This window comes from Neopelma chrysocephalum, unplaced genomic scaffold (genome assembly GCF_003984885.1).
Source record: "Neopelma chrysocephalum unplaced genomic scaffold, ASM398488v2 Primary Assembly neopelma1_97116, whole genome shotgun sequence".
In the NCBI taxonomy this organism is placed as follows: Eukaryota; Metazoa; Chordata; class Aves; order Passeriformes; family Pipridae; genus Neopelma; species Neopelma chrysocephalum.
Window position 1 is genome coordinate 3,507,454 of NW_020925758.1, and position 13,669 is coordinate 3,521,122.

Consider the following 13,669-nt stretch of genomic DNA (forward strand, 5'->3'; position numbering starts at 1 on the left):
CTGTCAGTGTCTCACAACCGCTGTTCTGTCAGTGTCTCACAACCGCTGTTCTGTCAGTGTCTCACAACCGCTGTTCTGTCAGTGTCTCACAACCGCTGTTCTGTCAGTGTCTCACAACCGCTGTTCTGTCAGTGTCTCACAACCGCTGTTCTGTCAGTGTCTCACAACCGCTGTTCTGTCAGTGTCTCACAACCGCTGTTCTGTCAGTGTCTCACAACTGCTGTCCTGTCAGTGTCAGTTTGTTGTTGGTTTCTCCTGGGGAATAACACATTTTATGTTAATGCCATTTGTCAAAGCATGCTTTCTCCTTTTGTCCTCACCTTGTCAGTTCTTGGTGTTCACCGTGTTGTGCAGTGGAGGGTCAAGGAAGTGCAAGACAGGACATAATTGATCAGAATCCACCATATCACTGCCGATATGTTTTCAGTCCTCTTCCCCAAACCTTCCTCCATTGACCTCCTCCATTTCTGTTCCCTTGTGTCCCCACACATGTGGAGCTGGGGGTACTAATGGACTGTTGAGTGACTGTCATGAGACAATGCAAAAAGCAGAGCCAGTACTTGAAGGCGGGTGAGACAGGCCTTGAAATCCCCGGGAGAATGAAAACACCCACGCAGATGAATAAAACGATTCACGGCTTTAGCTATTGTTTCCTGCGTTATTGGGGTTTTCTTTTCTTGTTTACCAGAGGAATCTCACTGAAATAAAAAGCAACTTCAATGTCTCGCAAAGCCCTTGTATCCCAGGTGTTTACTGAGCAGTTTCTCACTATGCCAAGGCTAGATTTTGTAAGCAAGCGTCAGTTCTTTCTTCTCCTCCTCCAGGTCACGGTGAACTGTGTCTGTACCACGTCACTGCAGCAGTACAGGGTCCAGGGATTGGGTGGAAACACAAAGCAAAAGCACCTGGGGATGAGGAACCGTGTAGAACCATTGTTGCAGTAGGATGGATGCCAGGAGGCTGGAGCGTGGGAGGAGTGAAGTTTCAAGATGTGAACTTTCTTGCCTATGTCCTTGTTTTTATCTTTCCATTCCAAACCCACCTCCAATACTACCCAGAATTCCCCCTGCTTCCCTTTCCCTCCTCTTTGTTGACATTCCTTGCTATCTCCAAGGATGCCAGGATTCGTTTTGTTGTTGTTGTTCTGATGTAAACAGATGTTTTTCAGATGTTTACATCTGAAGGAGTAGGTTTAGCTGTTGGTGTCTGGGGTTTCAGGAGGGCTCTGGGTTGTGTCAGGCTGCTCCCGTCCCTGTCACTGGCCAGGCCGTTTGAGAGTCCAGCAGGTGGCACTCCCTGTCCTTTCCGTGGCACTTGACTTTCCTGGGATTGGGACACTGAGCTTGAGTGTGTCACATCAAGTGACACCTCGAATCTCAGCCCCGGGTCAGCAGATGGGGCTCTGCTGTGCTGTTTGCTGGCTGTGGGGCCCCACGTCAAAAAAGAATCTCTTATGGGAAGATCAGATCAAAGTGGAGGATCAGTTTCTTGTGCCAGGTCAGCTCTGTACTGCTTTAGTTAATTTTGTTGCACATCCCAATAGTGTCCATATGCTCCAACAGCCAAATGCATCCTCTTTGCTGTCCTCGTGCCAAGGAGCCTCTAGGTGGGTGGCTGGGAAATCACTCTGGGTTTGAGGCTCTGAGCTGAGCCTTTAGAGGAAAAATAATGCTCTAATAACCACTCAGAGCAGGAAATTCTTTGACTTCGGGGATCTTGCTAAAAAATAAGAAAATATTAAAAAAATCACAGCCTGCTGGATGTTGCTGAATTTCTTTACTTCAAAAGACTAATGGATGATTCAGGCTTTCCAAGATTTGAGCTTGTTTCAAAGAGCTCTGAAGTATTTCAAATCTGCAGCTCTGTGCTGTGGTTCATCTGATAAAAAGCCAGGCCTCGTGTTCTGTGAAATGTAATGGTACAATGAATTCTGAGCTGCGCCGCGCTGTGTTTGGACTGCTTCCAACTCACCTGCCAGCAGCCTTTGTAGCAGAGAAACCAAGAGCTGTAATGCAGTCACCTGAAGGATGCAGTTTGAAATGGGAGTAGGCTTGCTTTATTTATTTCTGTTTTGCGGAATATCTTTAATTCTGTTCATCCAGCTTAACAGATGGATTAGGATTTACATCTGTGAGTAAGCAGACTCCACAATGCAATGGAATTCTCCTTACTACTTATCTGCTATTTATACACTTAATATTCATTCATTTTGCAGCATCACTGTGCCAACTGTGAAACACGAAGAACAAACAAAAGTGGCAGAACCTGAACCTGCTAAGAAACCTGCAAAAGAGAAAAGAGTCATTAAAGAAATACCATTAATAATGGCAGAAGAATTTGAAGCTGTTCCTGCGTAAGTAAGCGTGGCTTTCCTTACACCCTGCCACGCCAATTTGGGTGGCAAACACAGGTTTGGGAAGGTGACCTCTTGCAGAACTGGGACTGACAGAGATGGCTTGAAACTTTAAACATTCTGCAGGGTGAAACATCATGATAATAGCTCCAAATAGTTGAAATGCAGCACTGGCAAACCTGAAAATTAAATTAATAGAGTATTCTATTTTACTGGGAAGATCAGAGCTAATCAGTTAAAACCCAAACCTCTTATTGCAGAAGTCACTGTAATTGTATGAACAGAAATTTGTTAGCTAACGGATGAATTCTCTTCTTGTTTTGAGAACTGACAAAAAAAAAAAAAGAGCTATGATCTCATAAGATGAAAGGTTTGTTTACAGCTAGAAGGAAAAATAATCATCAATGCTGGTTTTATTTGACCCAGTTATTGGTTTCTGGAACTTCAATTCTTGATTTATCAATCTGTTTTCAGATAGCAAAGGAAATCAAATTTGTTTCAAGGAAAAAACGCTTTGCACTGAAACTCCCAAATTTCTTCAATAGAAAGCTGTGGGTATTTTTCCCTGACATTGGGACCTGAATAGTGGATATCCTTATCTGAAGTCTGTCATGTAGGAATAACTTTTTTTAAATAGCTTTTTGGGGGCAAGGATAAATATTTCTGCAAAAAAGGAGAAATTTCTCTTGATGCCTAAGGCTAAACTGTTATTGAGGCTCTAGATTCAGTGTGTTCCCTGAGAATACCCGTTTCAATATGAAATATGTTTTTGAGTCTGTATTTTACTTCAGGCTTTCCAATAATTTTTCCTGCAGCTTTCAAAATTTCCATTCTCTTTCTTATCCTGAATGTTGAGCTAATGATAAAGGACTTCAGGTTACCTCTTAAAAGAGCATGCACCTGGTACTTTTATTCTGCAGATCACCTCTAGTATTTTTTGTATTTACTCCCTTAGGTAGTTCTCTCCTGATAAAATTATGGAAGAGTAAAGCTGGGGCATGGGAGCCTTTGGTGTTTATCTCTGCTCTGGCAAGAGAAGTAGACACAGACCATTCCAAGTAGATATTATTTTAACTTCCACTTAAAGCTATGGATCTTCCACATCACAGGGCAGGTAGCTGTGGCACTTGGGGGACGTGGGTTAGTGGTGGCCTTAGCAGTGCTGGGGGAAAGAGGGCTTTTCCAGCCTACAGGATTCTGTGATCATCCTTGAAATAGAAGGTTTTCCACTGCTGTTCACGGACACAGAGGATGGGGACAGAGGCCAGATGGATCCTTTACCTATTCATTGCAGGCTTATGGAGAGGTTACATCTTAGACTGTGCTGGTGGAGCTCTAGAAATAATTTTATTCAGCTGGGAAAAGCATGTTTGTTCTGTGGAGGAAGATTTACATGAATTTACATAGATCTATTAATCTACCAGTATTACTGTTGCCTGGCAATGTTGTAGTACAAGATTGAGGGTGTACTTGTGATTTCACATACTGTTTGATCAAATCTAAGCAGCAAATATTTGTGACCCAAATTTTCTTACACCAAACATATTCCCTTGGGTGAACAAGGATTGGGTTCAGATCCCAGTTCTCCAAGTCAGCACTGGTTCTGACCTAGGATCACGGCTGGACTCAATGATCTTAAAGGTTCTTTCCAACCCAAACAATTGCGTGATTCTATTCTGTGGTCAGAGACTTGCAAATTATCTTACCCTTCAAATCCAGAAAGGCATTTTTTTGAGGAAGAGAAAGGAAATTTCTTGGTATCTCTCTCAGCGTTGAATTCAAGGCAAAGGAAGAAGCTTTCTTTATTCTGTGTCTAAAATTCTTGCTGCTTTCTAAAATGTTTACTGCTTAAAATATTTTAAAATCTGCACATTCATTATAACTCTCGAGTTTCAGAAGATGGTAACTTGAGGGAATACGTTTCTTTTAGCCTAAGCATTTTTTAGGGAGCAGGTGGTGGCCATTAAGAGATTTATCTCTTTTAGTGTGGTATATATGTGATGCACTGATGCTCTTCTTTTCTCTGAGGAGCACATCACTGTGCTTTGGTTTTCATACCTATGGAAAAAAAATGCTTCGAGAAAGGGCTTCTGTGGATTAAAAAAAGAAATTGGGTCACTTGTTTTGTTTTTTTTTTTTAAAGGAAGATTTCTGAGTTTTGCTGCTTTTGGAATAGTGAAGCAGATTTTAAAGTTATTTGAAATCTAAATTAAATGGCTGGATTTGGAACTTCTCAACTTTGTATTTTTCTGTTAGTGTACCTATGGACTGAAATAAATGTCAGCATTTCAGGTTTTCCAGCCATGGTTGGGTAGAAACATGAGAGGGCTATGAAACAGCTGGAGTTTTTATGATCCTTAGTTATGCACAGAATAAAAATTCCGCTTGGTTTTGACAGAGTTTAATTTCAGACTAAAGCATCTTGGATGCCCGAGGGCCTCTCAGAGCCCTTGTTTCTTAGGTTCAGGCAACCCGATCCTGCTTGTATGTTTCAGCCTCAGGATGGGTTGAGGTGCTCCCTTGGCTTTATTAAGTGTGTTCACTGAGTGTCTATTGATAGTGGGAGCACAGGAATTTAGATTCAGGTATTTTGTACCTCTGGGCTCAGCCTTCATGGCCCTGCACGTTCCCCTGTGCCTAAGGGAGGCAGGCAGAGCAATAAATAGCAGTTAATGCATACAGGCAAAGCCTTCCTGTGGTTGTAGGATGTGTTGCTTATGCTGTGGCTGCATCTCAGGGGTGGTAGTGCTGCTTTTACTTCTGTGCAAAGCAGATCGTTTTTATAATTACAAAGCAGCTGCACGTCCAACTTTGGATTAATCGAAGAAGTATCAATAAAGTTGAAAGCTGGCTGCGAGTAACTTCGTGGCAACTAAGTTTCAAACTCAGTCTGAAATGAGAGCAGTTACTTTGAATTCGGGAGGTTTTACACACCTCGTTCAGACCTGGCAGCAGGGACTGGCTGTTATTGAAATCTACAGCAAACACTTTTAGTTGGCAGTGGTAAAAAAAAATCCTGCCCACATTCTGGTTTGGAATATTGAACTTGTAGTTGATTAGCCACTTCCACTTTAAATTCTCTGTAAGTTTTCCAAAGATGTTTGGTTTGCTGTAGCAACTAAGTGATGGTCACAGGATAATTCAGGTTGGCCTGGCTTTTGCTGCCATGTTTTCTGGGGGGTTGTGTTGTTATTTCAGTTTCAGATTTCATTTTTATATAATGGCTCCTCAGTTTGAAGCACTGTTCCTTAAAGGCATGCCTTTACATCTATAAATACTGAATAGCCTTACTTGCAAATTATCCTAGTGTTCCAGTCTTTCCACATCGCTTTGGTTTTATCTTCTGTGCTTCCTGTACCTCTAGGCTGTTATCAACAGATCTTATTCTTCTAGTACTGGTTTTATGAAATGCTCTGAGAGTTCAAAAGTGGACCTTACTGGAGCAGAACGGTGCCTGCACAGCTCAGTAGGCTGCACAATGAAATATAGAAGACAACACAAAACTGGTAGTTCTTCAAAAAAACCCACCAAATAAAAGGATGTGCAATCAAACACAGGTTATTTGTGGTGATAATATGAACCAAGCTGTGCTCTTAGGCAAACACATTTCATTTCATGCGATGTTTTCTGCAAAGTCACTTGATTTTTCTGTGTGTGTAGTTTAAGTGGGATGCTATAAAAGCAACTTTTATTCCATTTTGAAAGGCTTTTTACAGCTTAAACACTGGATATATTTTACTTCTTCATTTACGTTTCTAGTATTTCGTTTTTCTGGTTTAGAATTTGTCATAGTTTTTTTTACCTTCAAGATTGTTAAACAATCAAGGAAATGAACAGAATTAACTGCTACATTTATTCATTAACACAAAGCAGAGGAAACTGCCTCTAACTAGGAATGGCTTGTTCAGTTAAGGCTGATGAAAGAGAAAAATAAACAAGGAACTTTGCTACTTTCTGGTTACTGATTTTTATTTTTATTTTTATTTGTAGGTATCTGAAAGGTCGTTTAGCGTATGATCAGATTAATGCAGTTGTTCAAGAGATTAACAAGGCTGTCGTGGACAAGTACAAGATCATGCATCGGCCTTTGAAATCCATGAGTTTTGCAGTCAGAAATCTCTACGACAGGTTCATACAAGAAGAAACTAAAGATACAAAAGGTATTTCTTTTTTCTTCCCTTTTTTAGTACCTAATTCGTAACACTTGGATGTTGCAGCACAAGTATAATAATACTGGACTTTTTTTTCCAGTATTTGTGACTGAAGAGTTATCCCACAACTGATTTGGTCACTTTTTGTGTGTTTTCATTGAAAACGTGTCATTTCCATGGTGTGTTGTGGCAGAAACTTTGAGTACACGAAGATTTAGCTTGGAATCACTACAAGCTCTGGAAACTCCCAGTTTGATAAACAAAACATATAAACTGTGTTTTCAGTCTTTAAGCTAGAATGGGCATGAACTATTGAAAATTTGTTCTGAAGCTGGGAAGTCTGACTAATCAATTGTCCTGCAGTGGCTTTGTGGGAGAGACAGGTCTGTCTGTCAATCTTAAGAAGTTTTCTTCTCTTAAAAGGATAGAGGGAGTGAAAATCAACCAAAATACCTTTCCCTCAACTGAAAAGCAAGTTTTGCTTACAGGTTAGTTTTTCCAAAAATATGTGGCAGGGTAAATCTCTGATATTAAAATCCCCTTTTTGACATTCCTTTCCTTCTGAGAACAAGTATGTAATCATTCCTGGAGGGGTGTACTGCACATCTCAAGCTTGGCCATGTCCTTAGAATGCCCTCCATGCTTCCAAGTTCAGACATAAAGAGTGGAGCAAACTCTGTTCTGTCTCACAGAAAAAGAACTTTCTCTGACAACACCTTGGCACCCACCTCCCTGTTTTTGGCCTGGACAGAATGTGAGAACATTCTGCCCTGAGCACTCACTGTGTACTCAGGAGGCACTTTATGACAAACTGCAACTTGTTCTTGCTTTGGTTTTGTTGCTGTTCAAGACTCTCAGTGTTACAGTATGGTGATTACATCACTTGCTTCTGGGTTCTAAATGCAGCTTTTCTGCAGGGAAGGATTGTGATCTGATGGATCCGCCTGTCACTTTATTTTGAGACTTATAAGATAAGCATAGGATCATGGATTAGTTTGGGTTGGAAGGGACCTTCAAGATCGTCTCATTCCACCCCCCAACCATGGGCAGGGACACCTTCCCCTATCCCAGGTTGCTCCAAGCCCTGTCCAACCTGGACTTCAACACTTCCAGGGATCCAGGGGCAGCCACAGCTTCTCTGGGAAAGCTGTGCCAGAGCTTTCCCACCCTCACAGCCAGGAATTCCTTCCCAATATCCCATCTAACCCTGCCCTCTGGCAGTGGGAAGCCATTTCCCCTGTCCTGTCCCTCCACCCCTGGTCCCAAGTCCCTCTCCAGCTCTCCTGGAACCCCTTCAGGCCCTGGAAGGGGCTCTCAGGTCTGCCTGGAGCCTTCTCTTCTCCAGGTGAACCCCCCCAGCTCTCCCAGCCTGGCTCCAGAGCAGAGGGGCTCCAGCCCTTGGAGCATCTCCGTGGCCTCCTCTGGACTTGCTCCAGCACCTCCATATCTTTCTTATACTGGGATCCCAGGGCTGGACACAGGACTCTGGGTGGGGTCTCACATGTCATACAGAGGTCAGTGTTTAAAGGAGTTTATTGAAATCACACTAAACACATGCAGCTGGATAACTTCATGTGACTGGCTTCTGATATGGCCTCCAATGGTTTGGTTTCTCTAGACATGTTTTGCCTCAGTCTAACAACAGCTTATATTAATCTGGGATTTCTTAAAATACTTGCTTCATCACTCTTAATTTACAGCATATTTTTGGTTTAACTGTTTCTGTCCTTAGAACTATAGTAAGAAGTTTGAGCCCATGGTTATTGGGACAAGCTAAACACTAGGAAGGCCCTCCTAGGCCTGGGATGCTGCTCCACGATCCACAGGAGCCTTGACTGCAGTGAAGAAACCTTTCTAGCAACTTGAGAAAGCCACAGCTAGTCAGAGAGAAATTTCTGCCAGAAATTTGAGGGTTTTGAATCTGAAAGATTGAGGTGTTTCGTTTCTTCAAGCACCCGAGAGACAGTCTTATTTTCTTGTTTGTGTTGGACAGTTGGACATTCAGCATCTGATAGAATGCGTGTGTTTGTGTGGTAGGTTGTTTTGTTTAGGGTTTTTTTTGTGACTAATCATCCAGAAAGTCTAGAGAAAAGTTCTGGCAGGCTGTCAGACAGTTCTTATCTGGCCAGCACAAAATGATTAAATGTCTTTATCCATTGCATTTTTCAGGATGAGTTGTGCATGCATTGATTTGTTTGCTTAAATCTCTACTGTCAGTGACCCTCTACTTAGAATTCCCAGAGTTTCCCATCCTGGGCTGATTGCCAGCTGACCTGTTCTCTGATTTCAAGATGAGAAAAGATGCTGCCTGGTTTATCAGGGTAAAGTCCAGCCAGTAAGGTGATTCAGGGAGTTTAGCTGGTTGTTTAGTGCATGGACCAAACCACCAACCTTCATCCAGCTCTGGTTTCTCCATAGAAAAGATCCTGCTATGCTGAATGTTGCTGCCCTGAATTCTGGGCAAATATGAGAAGAAATCTTACCAAAATTCAGGACATTCTGGTGTTCCCCTGATATAACAGACTAACCAGTATGCAGGTTATCCCTGGCTCCTAACACTTTGGGTGAGGAATATTTTGGGGAACATTATGCTTATAAATACTCTGGGACCTTAGTCCTTTACTGGCAGCTTCAGCTTTCCAGCTTGGATCAGCTTTATTCTCTCCAATTAAACTGGAAGGACCTTCTAATAACTTTAATGGAGCATCTCTTCTTTCTGTTGTCTTAGATGTCGCTGCCTCCGCCTTAAAGGATAAATTGAGGAGGGAGAATGCTATCTTATTTTTCCAGGCTGAAACACCCCTACTCTTATGTCTTCCTTCTCATTAAGCTTGGAATCGCTTCCTTCTACCTCCCCTCCTTAAAGATAATTGGACATTTCCTTCTTATACCCTAATTAGCACATCCCTGGTTTCAGATTGCTTTTCTTTCTTACAGTTTTGTGGAGATACGTGGTTAAAACCTTGTGCCATGTTACAGGAAGCATTAAATGTACAGTCTTTTTACGAGGTCTATAATTATCTCCTATCTGAGCGGTGGATAAAGACTGAGTATGAAATCACAGCCATGGAATATAGCTACTGAGTGCTTAAAATTGTGGAGTCATTTAGGTTGGAACAGGCCTCTAAAAGATCACAAATTCCAACCCCCAACCCAGCACCGTGTTCACCACTAAAACATATCCTCAGGTGCCACATCCTCACATTTTTTGAACACTTCCAGGGATGGTGACTCCACCACTGCCCTGGGCAGCCTGAATTGTAATGAGAATTTCCTTATGGAATTAGTTAATCAGCTGCAAGAAGGCATGAGCTGCCAGCTCTGTCTGATGCAGGACCTTCCTGTGCCATTTTCTTAGAGACACAGGGAGGATGCTGTTTCTGTGGTTAGTCTTTTTCTTGCATTTCCTCAAGTAATGAAGAACTACTCTTTTCCAAATCGGATGGAGGTCAAGGGAATGGTGGGGCTGCATGGCTCTGATGTGTGCAGGGCTCTGTCCTCCTTTTCACAAAGAGCCAATTCCAGAACTTGAGTTCCTGCCGGGAGACAGAGCTCTCTGAGCGGGGCCTGAGGGTGATGCAGGGTGTCTGAACTTCACGGGAAGGCTGGTAATTCTCTTTCTGATGACAAATTTATAAAGTAGAACAAAGTTCCTGACATAGTGTGAGGCCTTCCTGCTGCTAATGGTGGCTTTTCCATCAGTGTGTGGAATTGTTAGGAAAAGGTGGCATTTTCACTTGTGAGACGTTAAAAGTGTTATCTTGTCCTTTCTCTGGCAAAATCATTATTTGTTTTCCAGGTGAATTTTTTATTGTGGAGGCTGACATCAAGGCGTTCACCCAGCTGAAGGTGGACAAGCGCTTCCACAGCATCCTGAGCATCCTGAGGCACTGCCACAGAGTGAGAGAAGTCCGTGGCTCAAAGCTGGTCCGCTACATCATCTGCTAACGAGCTTCCCAAGGTCTGCCTGCCCAAGAAAGAGACATTCTGTCTGTGTGCACTCCTTTCCAGCTGCCTTGTTTTCTGAAAGGCAGGAGTGAGGAAAGATGGGCAGTATCAAACGGCCTTGAGGTTATTTGAGTTTTGTTTTGAAAAGTTGAGGGGAACTACTCTCTTTTGGTAAGTTACAAATTCAAACCAGAAAGGCAACTGGTTACAGGCAGCTTTAATCACAATTTCATGTCAGCACATGAAAGTTAAATGCTCTGCATGCTAATCATTTTCTTTTTGTGTTTATGAGTTGGAGATTTTATTAAAGACTCTGGAGCTACTCAAAGGAAGCATTTGTGTTTTTTTTTTCTTAATGCCTCTAACCAATTTCCAGATTTCCTTTTTTTAATATTTCTTCTTATTATTCTAATTGTATGTTTTGGAGTTTTCTGCATCAGCAGGTTGACTTTTCTTCCTGTGCCATTTACTTTGTGATTATGTGGCTTTAACTTTGAAAGTTGTGGGGAAGAAGCAAGAAGAGCCTTGGCCGGGCCCAGAGGAACCACGTCCAAGTGAAAAGTGAGCACTTTGTAAGGAGAGGTCCCACATGTGGAGCAGTTATGGCAGCCTTGAAAAGGAACCTGATGGGCAAACAAGACTGAGAGACAGGTGTCTAATGTTTTAATTAGTAGTATAATTGGGGAAAATGATCAAGGCCACGTTGGACAGGGCTTGGAGCAACCTGGTCTGGTGAAAGGTGTTCCTGCCCATGGCAGGGGATGAAATGAGATGGGCTTTAAGGTCCCTTGCAACCCAACCCATTCTGGGATTCTGTGAGACCTATTCTTAATGATTAAAACTTGCTGTTCTCAAAAACATTTGATTCCTTGCTGAAACAAGATGAAATTGTATGATGGTGCTCACCATAACCCAATGGGTGGTTGCTGCTGACAGTGGTTTTTTTATACTTAGGTGGAGGCTGGGATCCTTGGGATTGCCTTTTCCTTCTGTTGGATATTAGAAACCAAAACCTTATACTATACAATATAACCTTGGTTTTGCCTATTCATGGTAAAGTCCTGAGAGTTTCATCAAAAGTTTTTTTTCTGTTCAGGTATCACTGAACAGTTGGGGTTTTTTTAATTTTTATTTTCCTAGTACTTGTTTTGGTCTGGGTAAGCTTGATTGCTGCATGACTTTTTTTTTTTTTTACCTCCTTCTCACGTTGTGTTGTGGGGACTGCAGTTTGTGCTTAACTAGGTGTTGGTTAACAGCTTTCAGTCTGTTACTGTGGAGTTTTTAATTTTCTAAACTATTTTCCCTCAGGCATATTCTCGCAAATGTGCTCGTTATTTTAATTCCCTACCCTAACAGTACGTTTTCTTTTGTTTTACTCCTCCCGAGGAAGTCTGGATTGTGGTCACTTACTGTGCTTTCCACCTTTCTTCCTCCAAAAGTTCATGCTGACTTGCGAGCTGGGGAAGAGCCATTCCCAGCCATCCCAGGGGCTCAGTCTCCTCTCTTGAAATGAGTTTTTTGGTGTTCCCAAAGCATTTTGGGGGAGAAAACGGTCTCCTCCAGGAGTTGCCTCAAAATATGGCTGTTTTCTGCTGTATGTTTACCTATTTCTCTCTGGCCAGTGCTCCCCATGTCGTTCACCAGCAGACAGTGGGCAAGGGCACTGGGTGCCTGTAGGTGTTAGAGGCAGCCCTGCCAGATGGTTTAATGTTAATATTCCTCCCAAATACAGCCAACGTGCAGCTTCCCAGCTCTGGTTCGTGCTCTGCCAACCATCAGCTTTGCTGCTGTTTCAGCTTTTGAAAACGAGATAGAACTGAGGCAACTTCAGAAAGGAATTGTCTTCCCACAGCCTTAATCTACTCTCCTTGGGACACAGCTCAGTTCATGATTTCACCCCTGCTGCTCTCTACCCCCTGGACAGCAGGAGCTGTGAAAAATGGGAAAAGTGGTCGATGAATATGTATCTAGTGAGCAAGGTTACCTCCTGGCCTGGTCTAGACGAAACAGGGAACCCCACGTCGGCAATAATTTGATGTGGTAAACGCCTTGGGCAGAGATGAAAGAAGCGTCTGTTAAGTTTGGCCTTGTTGGTCAGAAATCAAAGTGACTCCTGTTGCCTTGTGTGCACGGTGTGAGGGTTGGAGAGTGGGGGAGAGATGCTGTTTGACAGTGAGAAAGCAACGTTGCACAAGCCCTGGCAGCAGCAGGTCTGATGAGGCACTGGACTGTGCTGCTCGGGAGAGGAAAGGCCTCACACATCCCAGGGGAGATGGGTTTTGTGCCTGTCAGAGACCCACGCCTCTGCAAAACTGAGCCAAAAACCAAGCTGCTTTTTTAAAATGTTCTTTGTTCCTGTTGCTTTGCCGGTTTGTTGGTTAAAAATTAAAACAAAACAAAAAGGCATTTTTTTGTTCTCCTTAATTCTTCTTTTGAAGAGGCACTAATGGAAATAATTATCTGTTGAAATCAATGCTCAGAGCGCTGGCACCCCTGAGTATTTAGCGCTGCGTGTTGTTTCAGGAGGCAGTGATTTCCATCTGTGAGAGCACATGTTCCCTTTCATAGTAGCCATGAGGAGGAAGAGAAAAGGAGCATTTCCTGTCATTCACGGGTCTTTTCTTACAGGGACCTGATACTGAGCAGAGCTGTTGAGTAACTGTGTAAGGGAACTGGGTGGTAAAGAAAGTGATTGATGTCGAGGTCTTTGACGGAGGAGTCTCTGAGCTGAGAAAGGTTTTTCTCCCATATATGATTTTATCAAATGACCATCTGAATTGTTCTCTTAATTTAAAAATCTTAGAACCTTTTTTTCTAGGATGATGCTTGCTGTGCCTCGTGGGACTGAATAATCCAGACAAACCACAGGGATTGCAGTCACAGGTCTGCTTGCCTTCCCTAGCCTGTGAAATTTGGAGTCTTTGTGTGTCACAAACAAGATGATATGTATTTAAGCAGCTTAATATCCCCATAATTAGCTTTAAATGCTAACCCTTTTCCATGGCAAAGTACAGAAACAATGGTGCTTGCTAATTAAATGGTTGATTTTTTAATTATTTTTTTTTTCTGTCACACAGAATTTTCTGGGAATTGGGATGCAATTAAAATGCAGGAAAACTTGTTTAAACAGAACAGCTTTAAAAATGGTCGGGTTTGTTTATAGGCAGAGGCAATTAATCATTTTATATGTACAGACAGAAACGTGGAACAAGTTTAT

At 42.5% G+C, this 13,669-nt stretch overlaps 1 protein-coding gene across 1 annotated transcript in view; it reads left to right on the plus strand.

The window, feature by feature from the left end:
• Positions 1-10,746, plus strand: part of SKA1 (spindle and kinetochore associated complex subunit 1) — a 15,100-nt gene extending 4,354 nt beyond the window's left edge. The window contains exons 6-8 of the mRNA XM_027671640.1: positions 2,216-2,353; positions 6,344-6,513; positions 10,304-10,746. Coding sequence (XP_027527441.1) covers positions 2,216-2,353; positions 6,344-6,513; positions 10,304-10,452 — 457 coding nt within the window. The 3' untranslated portion in view covers positions 10,453-10,746. The remainder of the gene's footprint in view (positions 1-2,215; positions 2,354-6,343; positions 6,514-10,303) is intronic.
• The last annotated feature ends 2,923 nt before the right edge of the window (positions 10,747-13,669 follow it).